At 36.5% G+C, this 23,006-nt stretch overlaps 1 protein-coding gene across 1 annotated transcript in view; it reads right to left on the bottom strand.

The window, feature by feature from the left end:
• The window catches only part of UGGT2 (UDP-glucose glycoprotein glucosyltransferase 2), a 204,828-nt gene that overhangs the window by 52,108 nt on the left and 129,714 nt on the right, over positions 1 to 23,006 (bottom strand). The window contains exons 17-23 of the mRNA XM_040487223.1: positions 21,975 to 22,139; positions 21,463 to 21,586; positions 21,273 to 21,371; positions 19,079 to 19,173; positions 14,137 to 14,343; positions 9,427 to 9,558; positions 4,371 to 4,495 (exon numbers count right to left, since the gene is read on the bottom strand). Coding sequence (XP_040343157.1) covers positions 4,371 to 4,495; positions 9,427 to 9,558; positions 14,137 to 14,343; positions 19,079 to 19,173; positions 21,273 to 21,371; positions 21,463 to 21,586; positions 21,975 to 22,139 — 947 coding nt within the window. The remainder of the gene's footprint in view (positions 1 to 4,370; positions 4,496 to 9,426; positions 9,559 to 14,136; positions 14,344 to 19,078; positions 19,174 to 21,272; positions 21,372 to 21,462; positions 21,587 to 21,974; positions 22,140 to 23,006) is intronic.

Below are 23,006 nucleotides of genomic sequence, written 5' to 3'. Positions count from 1 at the left end.
ATGAGTAAATTAATCAAAATCATAATCTCTATTTCTAAACTCCCTCAAAGGTATTTATTAGCCACATAATCTCTAATATGTGAAATTGTAGACACAATGGAGGAAATATGGTTAAACATGCTCCCCATGTTTCAAGGAGACCATATGCACTAAGAGAGGAGGAAATGAGGAAAGGGAAAATTGGGGGCCCCAAACAGCCTTTTTGTAGATTCTCTCAATTCTCTCTTTTTGCAAAATACTCTGAACTGCAGAAGGGAACATGCACGAGAAGGTCAGCACCTCCTGTCTAAGGAGTGGAGATGGTCTCCGAGCAGAGCAGGCAGTAATCACTCTGCTCCAGAAACAGGTGTCACGTGCTCCCCCAGCAATGGTTCCAAGGACTCTGTCTTTTGCACCCAGAGTTCCACCTTCCTAGGTAGCTAACTCTTGGAAGACATGAAAATAAGGATGCATATCTTAAACATATGTTCACATTTAAGCATATATGCATTTATTCTAACCACAACATGACGTGTTTAGCATTATGTGTGTGCATGCAATGACTTCAGACAATTAGAGGGGATGTTCTTATAGTTTAGTGTTGGTTTTTGTTGTTTTGGTGGTGGTTTTGGTCTGAAATCCACCTCTAAAGTGGCTGAAATAGCTTCCCAAACCTATTTAAAACTATTTTTTGCCAGATCAGATTAAAAAAATTCATTCTGAAATGTTAACGATATATTCACAAAATTCAGTATGACTTATATGCTTTCCAACATAAGCTAGACCTAAATTATTTCACCAAAAATAACTTTTTTTGCTTTTTAAAGTTTTCTTTTTAAAATATCCACTTGAAAATAACTGTGGATATTATCTCTTTACTGCAGAAATGCCCTTAGACTTTCCTACTTTATTTATAGTTTTCTATGTTAACATCATTTCCTAAATGATGAATTACTTCCTAAAGGAACAGATTAAGCAAGGACATCCATTTCATCCGAATCAGAATTCTGTATTTAAGACTAAGAATCAGAATTTTTAGTTCTGGCAGGAAGCCTAGTTGTACGCCATAAGATGTGTGGGTACACTGAAAGTAAACGGAAAAAGATAAAACAGAAAAGCATTAACCAAAAAGAATGTTGATGTGGCTTAAATACGAGACCCCACAGACTTTAAGACAAAATTATAGCAAAAGGAGTAATATATAATGATAAAAGGAACAATTCACTAGAAACATAATTCTGAATCAGAGTATATATAACTATAGCTCAAAATATTTAGAATAAAATTTGACAAAGTTGCAAGAATTAAATGACAGATCCATAATCATCATTGCAGTGTTTTAACAAACTTCATCTAGTAACTGACAGATAAAGAATAATTCAGTATTTCGATGGTTGGAAAAAAAATAGCATGTTCAAAATAATAAATGTGTAAAATCTTCCACACAATTAGAGAATAAGCCTTAAAAAAATCAGGCATGGAACAATGATAAAGATTAACGCTGTCTCACAAAATTTGTAGAAATAAATACCAAATAATTGATTTTCATAAACCATGTTCTCTAATCACAGTTCAAAAACAAACTGGAAATCAATTAATAACACACTGTGCCACTTAAAATTTTTAAAATGTATCTTATTCATTTATTTATTCAATAAAGATTTACTGGATGTCTAACAAGATCTAGGCACAATTCCATATAAGGAAGATAAAAATGATAAAATGGACAAGGAGTTTGCCTTCATGAAGAAGACACTATAAATATTTCAAAACATCTTAACAAGCAAATGTTAAAAAACCCAGAAATCTGAACATGTTAGCAATGAATCATAATGAAGCATTTATATATCACAACTTATGTGATACAGGCTAAATAGAGTTTAGAAAGACACTTTTAAGCCTGTAATTTAAGGGTATGTAAGGAAAAAAAATGTGATATTAAAAAGCTTAGAACCCAACTTGAGAAGTTTATGAAAGAGAACAGATGAAAAAAATAGTAAAAACTGAAACTGATAAAAACAACCAAAACAATTAAGAGCCTGCCAGGTCCTAAATCTACATATATGAAAAGTAAAACAGTAAAATAAGTCTATCCTAAATTAAGCAAACTAGAACAAGAGAAAGGCCAACAGGAGATGTTTTAAAAGCTAGAAGTTAAAGTACGAAGCTGTTACGATTCACAAATGACATGAGCGTCTAACATCAGATAAAATGTTACAAAAAATAAGAGAGTTGAGCAAGGAAGATCAATATAGAATTTATTATTTATTATAGAATTTATTGTTATTCCTGTAATTTAGCAATAAACAATTTGAAAATATAAAGTACACTATTTATAATATGGGCTAAAAGTATAAAGTACAAGGGAATAAATCTAAAACTACATGTGTAAAAACTCATGGGGAAAAAACGGAAGCTTCACCAAAGGACCCTAAAGGAACACTAAGTAAGTGTGTCAAACTATCTACCTACATATTCTTATATGTATATATAAATCATATACCACATATAAATTGTATGCCAGATACATCAGTTATATACCTATATGTTATTTTATGTTTTATATATTATACATTCATATAGCCATACATAAACAATATATGTATATATTTAACAGACGAGATAATTTAATATTACATAAAGATGGCAGTTCTTAAACTAATCTATAAATTCACGGAAATTCTCATAAAAATTCCAGGACAGTTTTTTGTAGAACTTGTTATGCTGCTTCTAATTACATTTATGTGGAAAAACAAGTAGCAAAAAACAATCGATGCAATTTTGAAGAGACAGAAGAAAAAATTTTTGCTATTATCAAAATTTATTATAAGGCTGTGGTAACTGGAGTGTGGGACTGGCATGAGACAGCATACCAGTGGAACAATATAAAGATCTAAGAAGAATTAAGGACATGAGCTCAGGTCATGATCTCAGTTCATGGGATCGAGCCCTGCATGGGGCTCTGTGCTGACAGTGCAGATCTGCCCCTCCTCTGCTCACTCACACATACACACTCTCTCTCAAAATAAATACTTTTTTAAAAATCCAAGAAGAACTAAAGATATAAACCAATAAAAAAGCAAAACTGTAAAACTTTTAGAAGACAATAAAGGAGAATATCTTTATGAACGCAGACTAGAAAAAAATTCTTATACATCCTACAGATACACACACACACACACACACACACACACACACACACACTCCCTTCCCTCCCTCCCTCCCTCCCTCACTCACACACAGAGACCACAGACAAACCATGACAGAAAAATCCTGATAATGTTTTGACATTAAAATAAAAATCATCTAAGTATTTGGTAAAAAATTCCAATAAAAAAGTAAATAGTCATGTCACAAACTAGAATATAATATTTGTAACACATATAACTGATAAAGATTAGTATACAGAATCACAGAGAATATGTTTATAGATCATTAAAAGAAGAAAAAAAGCCCAACAGATAACTGAGCAAAAGACACAAACAGGTATTTTACAGAAGGGTAAACGTGAATGAAAATAATCGTATGAGAAGATACTCAACTTTACTAAGAGTCAAAGAAATGCAAAGTAAAACAAGCCACAATTTCACATCCACCAGACAGAGAAAATTATCAAGTCAGACAACTCCAGGTATTGGTAAGAACCTGTGGAAACAGAACTTTCACCTTTCTGGTGGGAGTGTTAATTGCTGCAACGACTTTAAAGGGTATTTAACAATATCTGGTAAGGCTGAAGACACGCACACCCTACAACCCAACTACAACACCCCTGTGCTCTAGAGAAACTCACACTGCACAAGGAGACACTGAAAGCCGGTTCACTCCAGCACTTCTGTAACAGTAAAAACACTAAAGCCAAGTTCACTGTACCTCAGTAATGGACTGCATAAACGAGCTACAGAATATTCATTAAACACCGAGAAGGAATTAAAATGAACTGCGTACATGAACCTGGATGAAGCTCCAGAGGAAGTAGAGTGCAGAGGAACCTACAGGAAACAGAGTTTCTCTATAAAAGTCAGGCATTCGACCCAAACAACACTGCTCATGGATATTCAGAAATGAAGCAAAGTATAAATATGAGTATGGAATCATGCACACAGCATTTAGGAAAATGGTTACTTCTCAGGGAGGATGGAGACTGTGTAGGTGGGTAAGAAACAAAGAGGACAGTGAGATCCAAGGCAAATAAAACAAACCATTAACATGTACAGTTTGGTGGTGGTGAGTATGTGGATGTCCTTTATTATCATTTTTAAATATTCTCTACATATTGCTTATATCTTTAATTGTGTACATATTTGAAATATTTTCTATTCTTAAAAAGAAAAAAATAAGATGCAAAATAGCACATCCTGAAATGAATTTCGCTTACGATTTTAAATACTTACTTCTTTGAGCTGATTTTCATATTTTCAACAACGCCTTTAATTTTCTCTACTAAATTAGTAAATGTTATCTTTTCCAAGAAGTAAAAATCTTCTGTATAGAAATTTTCATCTAAAGGTCCTAAGAACTTAAAATAAAAGTAGTTTTATTATTGTATACCTTCTAGAAGATACCAGTTTGGGACAAATATTTTCTCATCAAATAGATATTTAAACAACAACCGATTACCGATTAAACAGACGGTGGCGATCAATCCCACCACTTACTAAATCTACCGGGAGACAAAGAGAAAAAGGTTTTCTCACTTTCATATTACAAGTAACATTTGCATAAACACCAATATCTAACTGACAAAATAGAAAAGTAGTAAATTATTTCCATTAGAAAGTTTTACTTTGAAACATAATGCTTTCAAAAACCCAAGGCTTTTCATTCTAAGGTAAATTATGAAACGGTCTGTATTTCATAAGTCTTTTATTTTCAATTTGCTTTTCCACTCTTCTATCAATTGTGGCCTACATGACGTAGATACGAATTAATACATAAGCAAGGCATAAACGAGCAAAAAACCAAAGACAAACTACACAATCACTTAAACATACCAACCCATCTTCATCTAACTGATGCTGTATAAATGGTTCGGACCACAGTAAGGTCATGTATGCAAGTCGGCTGTGAACCAGTTAACTCTAGAGGAGGAGTTGTCAAATTGTCACACGCCTAATTTCAAAATTAATCCATGCAACATCATCATATTATGAATGCAAGCACCGATGTAGAAGGTGAGCCTGACATAGTCTTATGCCCTAAACACTTACACTTAATGACAACCACAAAGTATAGCATCCAGAATCCTTTTTTTCTTGGTAAACAGACCAGAATTAAATGGTTGTAGCAGATTTTCTCACTCCCTCGACTGCTTCATCTGCTTCTGCAATTAATATTTTTCTAAAAATGAATGAGGTATAGTTCTTGAATTTTTTATTATTTGCTCATATCACAGGTGATATTAGCTGGGATGTTAGCATTCCAACTAAACAAATATCATGTTTCACCCTTAAACATATAAAACGGGCTCTTCAAAATGAAAAAATGGATACCATAAAACTAAAAGTACACATAGAAACATTTCATTGCCTTAAGATTTGGTATCACTTTTGAGATACTTTGAAAGCACTTTCAATGTTATATTTTATGGACTATGAATAGGAGGCCTGGAAAATAGCTGAATTTTATCTGTACCACCTCTATTGATTTGAGCAGTTTTGTTAATAACTCAGAAAAAGGAAATATAATCTCAAATTATTTTCTTAAGGGGTTAATTAGATTGGCTCTTTTCATTGATTAAATTCACCAGAGAACTGGCTCTATTTCACCTATGTGAGTGCAGTGTGAAACAGCTAGGAGAAACTTGATTCTTGTGGGATAAAGTAACATAAACAGTATAAAATCACATAATGTCTAAGTTGGGAAAAGGAACACTGAACTTGAAAATCATGTACAAACATAATAAAATGTATCTGGTGCTTCCATCTTCTTTACAACATTTTGGAAATGTGATTTTTCAGTTATACGGAATAACTGTTGTAACAGAAATGCATTACCTCTGACAGCTCATTAAAATTTTAGAAAACTCTGTTAGAATGTTCATCCACACACTGAGCTTTACAAAAATCTCTCTCCACTCATGGACATCTCAGTATGATTCTATATTGACTCTCTCATCAAGTGTAACACAAATCAGGTCTACAAATGTACCCACTATTTCTCATGACAGCCTTCAAATATTTAAAGAGAAAACAGGAATTAATATTTACTGAAAATCTGCTCTGTGTCTGGGGCTGTTTTATGTGCTTTACCTATAAAAGTATATTTAATCTCTGACAACTCTGTAAAATAGACCATCACCATTCCCACTGTCCAAATGATATTTCTAAACCAAGTCTCATAGAAGTCATATAATTAATTAATTAATGGTAAAATGGAATTCAAACAGAGATTTGTTTGGCTAAAAAAAAAAAAAATAACAAAAAAGGCCCTGCTTCTCTACTGCCTGCTATGCCGTCTTTCGCCAATTTGTAAACATGTAGGTTAATGACAATAAATCTGTTATAATTATAGTGGCAGCATTAGAGTTTTATTTAATACTAAAAATAAATGCATTTTTAATTCTTCAGCATCTTAGTAAGAAAGTATGAGATAATCACCACCCCCCAGTTTTGATCATTCATAAACAACCTGAGTATGTTCCAATTCTAACAAACATTTGGACAGGTTCATGATGAAGGCTGATTCTAAAATGTCAGATTTCAAGCATTAAATGATCTGGCTGAGAGTTGTACCTATCTGCTGCAATTGCCGTGACTACTGTGCTTTAAAGCCTCACTCTGAGAGTAACAAGCTAAGTATTACATTACACAGCTCTAAGCCACAGTACTTGCTTTCAGATACATTATACTTTTCTACTTTTCTATTCAAATTACTGTTCCATAAATTAAAAAAATAAAATTATAATTTTCTACTAATCAACGCAAAAGCCAACATAATTTAACTGAATATCTACTACCTCCAGCCCCAACCTCTTCCCTGAATTCAACTCATATGCTCAAGTGTCAGCCCAAGAGCAGGCACAGGACCAGAACTGGCCACTGAACTCTTCCTACATCCGGAACTGAATTTCCATCTTCCCTCCCCTTCCACTCGTCCTGAGCAGCCTCACTTTGCCAGTAACACGGTTCTCTCCATCCCACCCCAAGTCTGTCAGTAATTCAGGTCCACTCTTCCTCCACGATACATCCCTCACTTCCTCCTCCAGGGCCATTCCAGTCCAAGTCACCATCAGCTCTCACATGGACTACTGAACTAGCTCCTGACTGCTCTCCTGACGCCCTATGTTTTATTCTCTATTGAACAGCCACTAGAGATGCGCAAAGAAGACATAAGTCAGACCATGTCAGTCCTCTGCCCAGAACTAAACTTCACAACTCACTCACAGTAGAGCAGGAGTCCTTACACTGTCCTGAAACCCTATGGGATCTGGTCGGCAGCTACTTTTCTGAAGCTTCTCTTCTGACTACTCTCTGTACTGGCTATTTCTAGGACACGGTGATCATCTCACCTCAGGACCTTTGTACTCACTATTCCCTCAATCTAGAACATTCCTCTTGCACACATTCCACTCGGCTTGCTCTTCCCCCCCCCCACCCCCCTCCCTGCCTCCTCTGGCTCTCTCCAAATGGCACCTTATCAATAAGGATGCTACTTGTTAGGTGTCACTGCCCACCAAAATATAAACTTCATGAAAACAAGTTTGTTCACTACTATACTCTCAGAACCTAGAAGATTGATCACAGCAGGTGCAAAATTAGAATCTGAATATTTTTGTCAATTTCAAGGAAGATGAAGTGAAACAATTATTCTAGGAGAAATAAGGTAAATATAACTATAACATTTGCTATCGATAACATGGGTAATATGTGAATTACATTAAATAACAGCAAAGAAAACATAGGGTAGCCTTTCCACAACATATAATCAAAAGGCAAGGTACTAAATACAGCTGGTGTAATTTTTTTTCCCTCTTCACCCCTTACAGTGCTAGACAGAGCCAAAGGGACAGAGCCATATACTGCAAAACTGTTCTAAAAAGCCGCATTTCCTCCCCAAACAACTGTTAAAAATAAAAAGCAATGACATTACTGGGCTTCCACAAACCTTGCTTATCAAATTCACAAATACTGTGTATTAATGCAATAAATGGCAACCATTGTCACCAATTTATAAAACAGCACCATACAAAGATGAACACTTAAATACAATTAGCCTGAAAACTGTTACATTGAAGCAGATATATTTGATCTGCAGAGGCTTGTGGATGTGAGACCCTCACTACTCTCCAGTTCCTAGTCTTCATAGAGTCAGATAAGAAAAAAATGAGCATAATTTTCAGGGAAAATGATAGGGGAATAAAACATTAGATAAAGAGAGCTTCACCTAGAAATGTAGAAAACAAAAACGTTAAGAGCGCACTAGACCTTGGAAGACAATTTGGGTTATATAATTTGGTAGTTCAAACAGAGGATGCCAAACATTTTGCATTAGTTGATTTTTTTTTTTAACGTTTATTTATTTTTGAGACAGAGAGAGACAGAGCATGAACAGGGGAGGGGTAGAGAGAGAGGGAGACACAGAATCTGAAACGGGCTCCAGGCTCTGAGCTGTCAGCACAGAGACCGACGTGGGGCTCAAACCCACGGACCGTGAGATCATGACCTGAGCCGAAGTCGGACGCCTAACCGACTGAGCCACCCAGGCGCCCAGTAGTTGATTTCTTAATAAATCTATGCACCAGATTCAACTTTTTAAAACTTAAATCATTACTGAGAAAACAAGATTCTCATACTCAAATAATATTAAGTAGATATTATTAATTTTGTAGGTCTATAAAGACCTCTCTAATAAGAAAATGTTTCCAATATACCAAGAGAAAAAAAGTGTGATATAAAATTTTATACATACATGTATATAACAGGATTAAATTATGTATTTTTACAAACCAGACATGCCTATGTAGGGTAGAGAAAAGGGTTAGAAGGTAAAACAATAAACTATGAATAACCAATTTCATTAGGAGGGTTGAAGTAAGTGATTTTTCTTATAGATTTTAATGATTACATTAATAACTATGACTTTATATTTCAAAAATAACAATTCGGTACTTATGGAAGTTAACACAGTCAATTGAAGAGAAAAGCGACAGGAAGAAAAAGACATCACAACGTACTTTCCACATCTACAGCAACAGTGGCTCTTAGTCGCAATGTTGTAGTAGTTGTTCTAATCCTTACATTAGAACACAACAACAGCTATTCCCATACGAACGCTCTTTCGCGCCACATTCGATGCGTCCATCCCTGGGGGAAGGGGTGGGACCACGGGCAGTTTATGCTGACCCCTGTCCACTGTGTCCAGCACAGGAGCCGCATCTCCTGCATGTTGTGACAGGCCCCCAGGTCACGGGTCAGTGAGAAAAAGCGAGCAATTGCATTTTCTACTTACTTTCCCATTGCTGACAACACCTATTTCTCCAGGACGAATTTTAAGTACATCTTGACAGAACAGCTGATGAGTTCGGAAAATATTCACTCCAATGGTATTATATTTTTTCTGAAAAGCGTTCTTATCCATCCCCTAAACCATAAATTAAGAAGGATGAAATTAACAAGAGAAATATAGCAAATCATTTTTTATTAAAAAAAAATTTTTTTTTTAACACTTATTTTTGAGAGAGACACAGAGTGTGAGCAGGGGAGGGGCAGTGAGAGAGGGAGACACAGAATCCGAAGCAGGATCCAGGCTCTGAGCTGTCCACACAGAGCCTGACGTGGGGCTCAAACTCACAGACAGTGAGATCATGACCTGAGCCGATGTCGGACTATTAACTGACTGAGCCAACCAGGTGCCCCAGCAAATCATTTTAACAAAGACTACTTTAATATATTAATGCAAAATTTGAAATTATTCTAAATTTTGATTTAAAAAGCACTATTTTCATCTGAAACTACATTTTATTTTATTTATTTAAATTTAACTTTATTTTTTATTTTTTAAAATTTACATCCAAATTAGTATATAGTGAAGCAATGATTTCAGTAGATTCCTTACCCATTTAACCCATCCTACCTCCCACAACCCCTCCAGCAACCCTCAGTTTGTTCTCCATATTTATGAGTCTCTTTTGCTTTGTCCCCTTCCCTGTTTTTATATTATTTTTGTTTCCTTTCCCTTATGTTCATCTGTTTTGTCTCTTAAAGTCCTAATATGAGTGAAGTCATATGATTTTTGTCTTTCTCTGACTAATTTCACTTAGCATAGTACCCTCCAGTTCCATCCATGTAGTTGCAAATGGCAAGATTTCATTCTTTTTGATTGCTGACTAATCCTCCATTGTGTGTGTGTATACATATATATATATATATATATACATATATCTCACATTTTCTTTATCTGTTCATCCATCGATGGACATTTGGGCTCTTTCCTTTGGCTATTGTGGATAGTGCTGCTATAAACATGGGGTGCATGTGTCCCTTCGAAACAGCACACCTGTGTCTCCTGGAGAGATGCCTAGTAGTGCAATTGCTGGGTCGTAGGGTAGTTCTATTTTTAGTTTTTTGAGAAACCTCCATAATGTTGAAACTACATTTTAAAAAAGAATATTTCTTTGCCAAGCCAATTATAACATTTGTAAATCCTGTTACAAGTAGATATCACATGCCACATTCATTCTTTGAAGATTTCAGGTGGATTACTGACTAGTAATGCTAGGGAATATGCTAGGGAACATCAACTTAAATACAATTTATCATTAAAGAAATTAAACAAATGTTAATTAAATTCTGAACTCAGTACCCCATTTTGGTACCCTCAGTGAAAAAAAACCAGTGTTTAAAATAGAAATACCCTATCACACCCCATTATACCAACCTCACAAAACCAATTCAGTAATAGTGCATTTTATTTCTGAAATATAAAAGTAATCCTTGGTGAGAGTCAAAAAATATATGGACATTCACAGAAAATAAACCACGAATAGCTTCTTCACATCTTCACACTAAGAAACACTCTCCATATCAGTACTTATCAAACTTTAATGTGCAATCACCTGGAAGCCTTGTTGAAATGTAGTTTCTACTTCAGAAGATCCAAGGTGGGGCCTTAAATTCTGAATTTCTAGCAGGTTCCTGGTACGCTCCCGCGATGGTAGAAATGTTCCACTAAACAGTCCAATATGCCAGCCACAGCCATGGATGGTTACTGAGCACTTAAAACATGGCTAGAATGACTGGAGCACTGAATTTAAATTTTAACTTAATTTTTTTTAAGTTTGTTTGTTTGCTTGCTTATTTATTTATTTAGAGAGGGAATGAGTGTGGGAGGGGCAGAGAAAGGGAGAGAGACAGAATCCCAAGCAGGCCTCCAGCTGTCAGCACAAAGCCTCACATGGTGCTCGATCTCATGAACCATGAGATCATGACCTGAACCAAAATCAAAAGCTGGATGCTTAAACAACTGGAATTTTAACTTGATTTTAAGTTTAAAAGAGCCACATGCAGCTAGTGGATACAGTATTGGACAGTGCAGCCTGAGATCCCACTTACATCCAAAATCTCCATCTCAATCATCCCCTCTGACCACAAACTGCTCAATTTCCAACTCATTCAACCTAGTGTCACCATACCAACCATTACCCAATCCCTTCTGTCCTCTGCCCCTACCACCTCGTTATTACCCATCACACCTCCCATAATTTCTTCCTGAGTTATACCTCAAAGGCCTTTACTACAACACAAACTTGCCATGCTTAGATCCCTGGAATGCTTCCCTGAAGTCATATTCATCTGGCAAAACCTCAACTCTGTTTAAGCACGACTCTGCTTCCCCTGTAACTGGAACCAAAATAGTCTTAATACAGCTGGAAAAAAAGCTGCAACTAATAGCGACCTCACTTTCAGTTTACAGTTGTTAACATCTAGTGGGCCCTCAGAAACCCCCCCACACTAATGTGGTTAATTCACTTTCTCTCTCTCAGAATAAGAGAAGAATATGTGGCATTTGCTCCTCTTCCCTCAAACCTCTAATAATACCTACTCTCATTCTAATACTTAGCGAATGACCTGAATTTCTTCTGAAAATGAAAATAATCAGAAGTCCTTTATCCTGCTACCACCAACTAAATCTACCCTTCTGCAGCCATGCTCATATATTCTGCCTTCTTTCCAGTAAAAATGGATGAATGGTTCCTTTTCTTAAGACCAACTGTAAACACCTGTCCAGGGGATCCCAGCACCTCTTATCTACTCAAGAACTTTGCTTCTTCTCTGCTCCCCTCCCTATCCTCCTTTCTCATTGTTTGGATGGACTGTCTCCATTAGCATACAAAAAGTAACATCTTGCAAATTGAGAAACTCTTGATGCCAAGTCCTTTTCTAGCTACAAAATATTTCTCTGTTCACGGGAAAATAAAGTTTTTTGAAAGCGCTACCTATACTCACTATCTCTAGTTCCTGATTTCCCATTCTCTTTTCCATCAAGTTTACTTTTATACCTACTACTCCACTGAAACTATTTTCATCAAAGTCCCCAATGACCACCTGAACAAGTAAATGGTCAATTATGAAGCCTAATTTCAGGAACATCTGCACAGTTGATCATTCTGTCCTTAAAATACTTTCTCCAACTGACTTTCAAGATACCATATTCTCCTGATTATCTTCTTAACTTATGGCTATTCCATCTGTCTCCTTTGCTGGATCATCCTTTTCTTGCATACCTCTGTATGTTGGAACATTCCAGAGCTCCATTTTTTAGCCCCTCTTCCCTCACCCAACTCATTTCTGAGGTATCTCACCCAGTTTCTTGGTTTTAAATGATATATAATGTTGGTAACTCTCGAAGTGATGTACTCTAAAAGTACCCTGACAACCCTGAGTTGATTTCTATACTCATTAACTCAACTGTCAACTCAACATCTCCCCCTGAATGTCCAACAGACATCTCCAACTTAACATGTACAGACTTAACGCTTGATCCTCTATGTGTCCAGATCTTCTCTTCATCTAGACTTTCCCATCTCAAAAAAAGGCACCACCATTAATTCTAGCTGTTCAAGCTAAAATGTAAGGATGTTACCTTCACATATCACATACAATTGATCAGCTAATTCTGATTGTAACAAATATGTACCAATCACCTCACCATTCCCACCACTACTACCTAGTCCAAGATGCCATTATGTCTTGTCTAGATTACTGCAAAAACATTCCAATTGTTCATCCTATATCCACTGTTGTCTGCCTACTACAAAATTTCACATGGCATCCAGAGTCACCTTTTTAAGGGTTATTCACCTCTTCAAGATTCCTCAGTGGTTTCCCATCATACTCAGGAAAGACTTCAGTTCCTTACCATGGCCTACAGACTCCTGAAATATCTGGGTTATGTTTCTGACATCAGCTCCTACTACTCTCCACATCATGCTCCCTATTTTGCTCATGATGATCTTCTGCCTGTACCTCAAACCTGGAAAGACGGTCTCTGTGTCAGTCCTTTAGACTTACTGTGTTCCTGGATCTGGTACATTCTTCTCACAAATTTTCTCATTACATTCAGACCTCTGCTCAAACATAAGCTCTTTAAGAGATGCCTTCCCTGACCACTTCAGCTAAAAGAGCGTCCCTCAAACTATCTACCCTCTCATTTCTTTATATTTTTCCAGTACCATTTAGTTTGTCTGCCTTTCCCACCACCGTGGAAGCTCCACAGGAGCACGGACTCAACATATCTGCCTTGTCCACAAGTATACCTCCCTTGTATGGCAGACAATCAATTGATATTTTTGAGTGGATTAACAGATCTTCTTTCTTGAGGATCATCTTCCATCTTTAGAATTTCCCTCATACTGGACCCTTCAGTGAACTACCTGAGTATGACTTACATAGCCCTTGAACTCTCAATCTTCACATACAAGTCCTAACTAGAATGCTATCAACTTCAAGGATGATACAGTAGTAGCAGAAATACGTGAAATTTGGTTGCCTAAGTGCCTTGATGCAAAGTCACATCACTGTCTTTTCCCGCTGAAGGAATGTTTATTATCCCTAATTGATTATACTTATTTATTGACATTTTTCAGTAGCATGACCATATTGGCTTATACATTCTAAAAATGCAACAGATACTTCTTACTCCAAACAAATAGCCACTGACCTCAGTAAGGAATGTGTGAATTTTTTTTCCAGAGTAAATAGCTGTAGCAGTTTCTTCCTTCGCCAGTTTCCTGAGAAAGTTTTTCAAAAAGCTGTTTTTCTGTGTAAGAAAAGCTGCCAAAATTCCTCTAGAAATAGCGGTGTTTTCTTCATTTATTTTCGATGTAGGATTATAAATAACTCCCAACCGACTATGAACACTTGTTTTCTGCAAAACACATATAGGTGGAAAAGATCAGTATCTCACATATCATTTTACAGCCGAACTTTTCTCTTTCCATTCGAGCTTGTTCACTTTAACACACAGCAGCCCTCACTGCAGAGGTCTTTCTATGTGGATGGTACTGAACGTGTACCTACTGACATAGCCAGAAAACAGTCACTTTAGGAACTCCGACTGCTTCACCTCTTTGTATAACGAGTCTTTTAGGAGATACTTTAACCACTTTTTGTATGTGAAATAACACATATAAAACAATACACGAAACAAAAATGTAGAATTCAGTGAGTTAACCCATAAAACTATAACCCAGGTCGAGAAACAGAGCATTGCCAGCAACCCAAAAACGTCTCTCAGACACCCTGCCAATGACTACACCTTTCCACTTTTCTAAAAACAACCACGATCCTGTTACTTATTTGTAGGATCATTCTTGCTTCTTCTTCTGGTTTATCACCTAAGTTTCATCATTAAACCTTTAACCTATTTTGAGCTTCATATAATCATACAGTATATATTCTTTCCTGCCTTGTTTCCACTCAACATAATGGTTGTGAGATTCATCAACACTGTTTTGTGTATCTTTAGTTGCTTTATTTTTTAGGACTGCATAGATTTCCACTGTATGAATATACTCTTTTATACATTCTATTGATGCTGGACATTGAAATTTTTTTTCAGGTTGGTAGTGTACAAACAGAGCATGAAGAATACATCATCACTCATGAACATGCAGAAGCTGAATCTAATTAAGTCAGACATAGCTTCCAGTGTAGAGGAGATATAAGGGCTAAGGGACAAGTTAAAAATACTGTAAGGAAAAAAAATCTGTGAAATTTGTAAGGTGGGATTTTTCTAAAAGGCGGCCAGCTTGGTCTCTTTAAAAAGTCAATAGACAAAATGTGGATGGGACTGTTCTATAATAAAAGAAACTAATGAAACGTAACAATGAAACACGTTTAGATCCTAGCTTGAAAAAAGAAAAGACATCTTTGTGCGAACAATTTAATGTAGGCTTAGTACTAGCAATGGGATAGTGGTATTGCAGTTATGTAAAATATCCTAATTCTTAGAAAATGCATATTAAAATACTAAGGGATGACATATGCTGATTTCTGTGACTTACTTTAAAATGTATGTACTTTAAAATATATGCTGATTTCTGTGACTTACTTTAAAATGCAGACTATTCTGCCCTTCCTCCCCACTAACAACAGATAATCAGATAAAACAAATGTGGCAAGATGTTAAAATTATAGAATCTAGGTGTTAGGTATATAAGTGTTCATTATGTTAGTCTCTTAAAGTTTGTGTAGCTATGAAAAGAAAACATGGCCTCCAAAAAACAGACTCAGAGAGAGATAAGGAGAGACCCCAGTGAGAGAAAGGCAAAAGTTAAAAGCAAGCTGGCTGAAATGAAAATGAGAGAGGCTCAAAATATAATACTTGAAAGAATAAAAATAAGAATTGATACTGCAGATAATTCAATTAATGAACCAGATCAAGAGTTAGCAAGTGACAGCCTGTGGGTGAAATCCCATCTGGAGCGTGTTTTTACATGGTCCTCCAGGCAAAAAAACGTGAGGTGGAATGAGAGATCGGCCATGGGTTTAACAGAGAGAGAGACTCAGAGAAGGAGAGAGATGAAAAGAGCTGTCCTGGGATCACACTCATCCCTGAGGTTCCAGAAAACTGCATCTGTGTTACAGTGGCCCCACTCAGGGTAATGAGAATGGGACAGGGGGCACACTGAAGGCATTCCCTAAACAAATACTGCTAAATAAAAAGGTACTCTGACCCAGGGGCAACTGCTAGGAAGTCAAGTTTAAAAATAATATTAAAGTCCTTCTCGGCAGTCTGGAAGACCAAACCAAAGGTTGAATCTTCTCAGGAGTCATCAGGGAAATTCCAAGATACTATTCCACTGTGAATGTGGGGCAAAATCATAAAATCTCTAACCTGGAAAGCAGCCTTTAAATCAAGCAGACATCCAACAGTAAAGCGTGAACATCTAACTGCCTGGGGGTATTTAAGTATAAACTTTGAACAATAATTGGCTTTTGCTGACTCAGAGGCAGTCTCCAGGAAACCAAGATCAAAGATAAAATCAAGGGAAAAAGTCTGAGCAGGAACATCAGAGAAAAACAATGAGAGGGAGATAGACTAGAGAGAGAGTTCGGTCATATCACTAAACAAACAAATGACCAAACAGTCCAGGTGATGAAGTGGTATGGGATCCAAATGTGCTCCAGTGTATTATCTAAAATGTTTGGTTTTCAGTAAAAGATTATGAGATATGCAGTGAAAGAGGACAGTATGATTTATACTAAGGAAAAATACCAAGCATCAGAAACTATCTTTGAGGGACCTTAGATGATGGACTTAACAGACATACACGTATCTTCAAAGAACTAAAGGAAACCATGCTTAAAGAGTTAAAGGAAGGTACAACAACTTATTACACTGATGATAATAACAAAGCAATAGAAATTATAAAGAAGAACCAAATGGAAACTCTGGAATTGGAAAGTACAAACACTGAAATGAAAAATTTACTAGTGGGGTTCAATAGATTTGACTTGGCAGAAGGATCACTGAATTTAAAGATAAATCAACAGAGCTATAGTCTGAAAAATAGAATGTAAAAAGAACTAAAATGATCAGATTCTCAGAGAAATGTGGGACACCATTAAACATACCAATATGTGCATAATGGGAGAGCCACATACATTGGAACTACTGGGAAAAGGCAATCTGTCAGCCTTGCAAAGAACACGCTACCAAAAATTCTTGAGAAGAGACAGAAGGCAGAGGTGATGTACTCCACAGACCTCAAACACCCCTTTTTGAATGTGCTGGTCTGCAGGGCTTGAATGAAGCCAGAATGTGTTCTGAGACTGCCTAACATGACATGAAAATTCTCCCAACTGATGTTATTATGTTTCGTCTAAAATGTATTAACTATTCTTGATGTGGTAGTGCCCCTCCAAGATGGCCCCCGATGATCCCTACTTTTTATACTTGTGCTTCCATATTGTTCCTCCTCATACTGGATAGGAGCGATCTGTGTCATCAATAGGATATTATGGAAGCACAGTGTGTGACTTTTGAGGCCAGATCATAAAACACACTGTGGCTTCTGTCTCTTTAGCACTCACTCTAGGGAAAGCCCGCTGTCACATTGTGCGGACACTTAGCAATGCTAAAATGGGGTCTATGTGGCAACGGAATGAGATGTTCCGTGAAGAGCCAGTGACAAACTGAGGCCCCCTGCCAGCAGCCACGCAAGCCCTCTTAGCAGCTGATGCTCTGGTTCCAGTCAAGTCTTCAGACAACTGCTGCCAGAGTCCTGACTGCACCCTCACAAGAAACCCTGAGCCACAGCCACTCGGCCAAGTCACTCTTGAATTCTTAAACCCCAGACACTCTGAGAAAATGTTTATTGTTTTTAAACCACTAAGTTATGGGGTAATTTGTTATCAGCACTAAATTTACACTTAGCTAATGGAAAACAAACAATTTCATAAAATACTTTGAGTTACGTTTTGTAGGTGTTTTTAATCTAGACAAACTTTTATGCTCCCTTAGAAATATGGAAGGTTATAGAAGAGTATTTTTAAAAAATGTTTATTTACCTTAATGAGAGAGAGTGTGAGTGGGGGAGGGACAGAGAGAGAGAGAGGTGGGGATAGGGGGTCCAGAGGAGGCTCTGTGCTGATAGCAGCCAGCCCGTGCGGGGCTCCAGTGCACAAACCAGATCATGACCTGAGCCAAAGTTGGATACTCAACTGACTGAGCCACCCAGGTGCCCCATAAAAGAGTATTTTTAAATAAATATAGAAATGTATACTATCGAAGTATATTGGTTTGTAATTCTCTAATAACAAAAAAAATATTAAGGTTGACTTAAGGCTTAAAATACTCTTCAGTGAAAATTTATTTTCTTTTTCTTAAATATTCAGAGAAAGAAAGTGCTGCCTGACTATGTGATGGAAAACTGCTCTTACAAACTGCTTTTGGTAAAAACTAGATTTGGTGTCATTGATGTAATGGTAGGGTCTGGACCATTCACTCTGTTTTAATAGCCTATTTATAACTACTATGTCTTAGTTCCAGCTGCTACAACAAAGTACCCATAGACAGGGTGGTTTATAAACAACTGAAATGTACTTCCTACAGTTCTGGAACTGGGAATCTGAGATCAGGGTGCCAGCATGGTCAGGTTCTGGTGAGGACCCTCTTCTGGGCTGCAGACTACGGATCTGTCCATGTATCTACACATGATGGACAGAGAGTGAAGTAGGCTCTCTGACCTCTTCTGACAAGGGCACTGATCCCATTCATCACCTGATTCCTTCCTAAAGGTCGCACCTCCAAATGCCACTGCACTACAGATTAGATTTGAACATCTGAATTTTATGGGAGACACAAACATTCAGTGCATACACATTGCAGACAAGTATATGTCTAATAGCAAGGGCAAGCAGGAACACACAGGTCTGAATCATGGATGACTTGCAGGGTTTTCCTTTCCTGGTCAAATCTGCCTATTGTACATGGAGACTGAATTTGAGCTCCCGTTTTCGCCTCCTTATCAACAAGCTGAAGGACTTAAAACATTAACGTGGAGGAGAATAAGATTTAATGCACGTTCTTCATTTGGCTTTCTCAAAATTAACAACAAATTATAAAATTTTTGTGGTAAGAGTATCTAAATACTCACCATGTGCTTTAATGCATTAAAAAGTAGTTTTCGCCCAGATGGTTTGTCAAAATCAGCAATAATCCAGAGAGTAACTGAAGAAATTACATCATCATCTGAAAGTATCAAATAATTTAGTCAAGCTGCCTCTTTTTAAAATTAAACTAAAAGCAGGGGACATTTCCAGCTAACAAAATACATTAAAAAGTATTAAGCTAATTTTTTGAAAATAAGAAAATATTGCTAAAGATTACACACACACACATACACACACACACACACACACACACACACACACACTGACAGGCATATAAAAACACTAGAAGAGTGCTATATAAGCTTTAAATAAACTCGGATACCAAAAAGTAAGAATAGTCTCTAAGGGACATACCTGTGGAATACTTTTATTAGTAGACAAAAGTTGTATTATACTTATGTTTTTGGAATTGGTGAGCAAAATGGTCTTCCAGCTACAGCTATATATTTTTTTAAAATTGAGAATTATACCCCACATAGATGTAAAACTAGATACAATAAAGCTTATTAATAGATACTAAAAACAGCAATATTAGCTTACAATTCATTTATTCCCAAACCTCTATTATTAACTTGGTCTAATTCACATTACCTGTGCCATCAACATTAATACAATTCTTTTTTTCAGAAAAATTTGAAAATTTGGAAACCACAAGGAGAAACAATTTTTAGTTCTGAAGTCACAGTTAAATGGGTTTAATTTCATCTAGGCTCTGTATGCATCACCTGTACACTTGTCTAGCCATCATTAAAACCTACACAAAAGCTAGTCCTTTAGATCACATAACCTACTTGAAACAATTATAAAACGTTTGCCAGACCAAAAACTTACCCCTGAATAGATGTGAGGCCACCATTACTACCACACTCAGTGATATCTAACTATATGAAAACTATAACAGAAAGAGGGCTGACATTGAATTCACATTGAAGCAATTTAAGTGTGAGGCAGTCGCAGCACATTCTTTTCAAAGAAGAAAGGTAAAGAATTTTAACGCCTTTTTAAGGTCAGCACTTTCACCATCATAGTTAGTAAACTGAGAACTATTTCAAAGTGCTAAGTAAATTTCTCACAACTCCATCAGTTCTTTACACGTTTATATAAATGCCAAGCAAAAGGAAATTGGGTGTTTCCCAGTTAACATTCTTTTAAATTGCTAGAGATTTAAGCAAAGGCCATTAATTATAGGCTAACTTATTCTGATGCCCAGAAGGAATTTTTGAAATACACCTCAGAACCTGAAAAATAGACTTCTCCTATTTTTATTCCTTGTTTCTGTTTCCTTTTCCCTTCACTTGTCACAGTCAGGACCTTATTCTGCCATAACATAGAACTGTATTGTATTTTATTATTTGTTGGATTTCTTGGAGACAGACCACTTTATGAACATAAAATCTGGGATCTGTTAGGAAGTAATTCTGGGGCCATCTGATACAATCTTGATTCCATGGCATTCTAAAAAACTGGCTGGGTGGCCTCTGCTTAAAACTCTCTCTATAAAAATATACCCCTTACTATGAAGTTCATTTTATCTTTAGATCACTCTCATACACTGAGACAAAACTCAGTCTTCTTTTATCTTTCACATATTGGCTCTCATTTTTCTCTCTAGAGCAAAGATCATCAAATAAAACAAAGCAAAACCGAACCAGCTGAACTCCAACTATCCTTGTCTATTTCGAATAGGTCACTGTACTCTAACAAGGCTTGGCTCCACCATCGACTTCCCTGTCCAGGCTAAATGTGTATTTCCCAGTACATTCCTGTATCGGTCTCCCTTCTTTTCTTATAATCACCAATGTAAACAAAAATCCAGAAGTTTAATCAGAGGGTAGAACTACTTCTCCTCTGATCTGGGAATTATACTTACTCATGCATTATAAGACACGAGGTTACACAGTCCGGAAAGTCTTTTATCACTTTCTTAAAAAGGTGAAAAGTGGAACAGCTTGCTTTAAGAAAAGGCAAAAAACCAAGATGAGCCCCTGAACATATAACTATTGTAGAAGGTATTTTCCCAGCACAATCCTTGTATCCTAAAAAACTACAAACTCTGAAACTGAAAACCAGACCTCTAGTCAAATGGCAACATACAAATTCATTATGCAAACACCTCACTAAAATTGCAAATTTTGCTACTTTAGGAATAAAGTCAGGAAAATAAAATATGCTCATTACCTTCTTGGGTTAAATAATACATGTTCTTTGCTATTACAGCACTCTTATCTTGCGAATCCAAGAAAAAGAACGTAGAGAAATCTTCAACATCAGCAGTTACTGAAAATTTTCATATTAAATGTTAAATAACCACTTAATAAAACATGCACAACTCAGTAAGCATTTGTAGAAAGTATATGGATCATTTTACCTGATGTGGATATTAAATTAAGGTACTGCCATTTAGCATGCAAAATCAAAGGATTTATACGGGGTACAACATTATTCTTATCCATAAGGAAATCAACTGCATTTGTTCGATCATTTAATCGACCCTGAAACAACAAAAATATTACTTAGGTAACACAGATAATTTATAGGCATATGTTCTAAAGTTATGCACAGAATATACTTAAAGGCTAATCTAAAATAAATAAATAAATAAATAAATAAATAAATAAATAAATAAATAAATAATTTAGGCAATTAGGATTCATACACTAACTTTACATTTACAACAAATATTCCTGTAAATACCTGAATTTTTTTCCAATTAAGCATTTCTGATGTAATTATGCACAGATAAACTTAGTTACTTATTACTTTTAAATTCGTTACTAAGTGATCAGGATGGAAACTTTTGCTATAGAAAGTTGTTTTAATGCAAAAAATCATTTATAAAAATATCATCTATCATGTACTTCCTCATAAATGCTTGCCTACCATAAAAACGTCCCTCTGTAAATATACCGTCGCGTCCATCATTCTGCGAAGAACGGCCATTTCTAGTTCTTTCATATTGAGCTCTTCAAGCTTAAAGGATTCTCCGTTATAAAGAGCTTGAGGCAAAGGACCCAGGCCAGTCATCTTATAAAAGCTTGCTCCCACCTATTTAGTTCAAAAAATATCAGAGTTAAACTGAAAAACGTCTGTCTGGAAAAGAAATGCATATGTAAAAGAAGGGACGGGCATTGGCGCATTTTGATACGCCACAGGAAAAAAAGGTTAATTGTGCTAATTTCATTTGTCCTTTCCGAACATTATTTAAAGCAAAGTAATCTACCTATGGAGCAAGAATCAGGAAGCTTTTCCTGTAAAGGGCCAGCTAGCACACATCGCAGCCTCTGTGGGCCATCCAGTCTCCGTCTCCACTACTCAGCTCTGATGCTGTAGTGTAGCAGGGGTATACACCGATGCAGGGATGTGGGGCTACCTCCCAAGAAAACTGTATATGTAAAAGAGGCAGTGGGAGGGCAGGATGTGCTGACCCCTGTGCACAGTATAACATTAAAAAACATACCATTTATCTGGATCAGAGATTCATTCAGCCCTGCATTCATTTGTTTCATTAACAATTTTTGAATTCATGCCATCGGCATTAAACAAGACGCTGTGAATACAAAGCTGAAAGTCGGCCCTCAAGGGATTCACACAGACACGGCCAAAACAGAGGCACATGCAAAGTTCTGTGGCAGCCAGGAAGAAAACTCGGGGATGGAGAGGAGGGGGTCAGAGAAGCCTCTGGGAAGGGGTGACAGGGAAAGTCTTAAAGGGTGAGTAATCATTTGCTGGGAAGATAAAGTGGGAGAAGTGCATGTGAAGACAGGAATTGGGGGGAAGAGAACACAGCCTTAGGCAACTGCAACTTCTTTTTTTTTTTTTTTTAATATATGAAATTTATTGTCGAATTGGTTTCCATACAACACCCAGTGCTCATCCCAAAAGACGCCCTCTTCAATACCCATCACCCCTCTT

Source organism: Herpailurus yagouaroundi, unplaced genomic scaffold (genome assembly GCF_014898765.1).
Source record: "Herpailurus yagouaroundi ecotype Mexico unplaced genomic scaffold, PumYag 164, whole genome shotgun sequence".
Taxonomy (NCBI): Eukaryota; Metazoa; Chordata; class Mammalia; order Carnivora; family Felidae; genus Herpailurus; species Herpailurus yagouaroundi.
The sequence above is the reverse complement of the archived record's forward strand: the minus strand, read 5'-3'. Positions and strand labels throughout refer to the sequence as shown.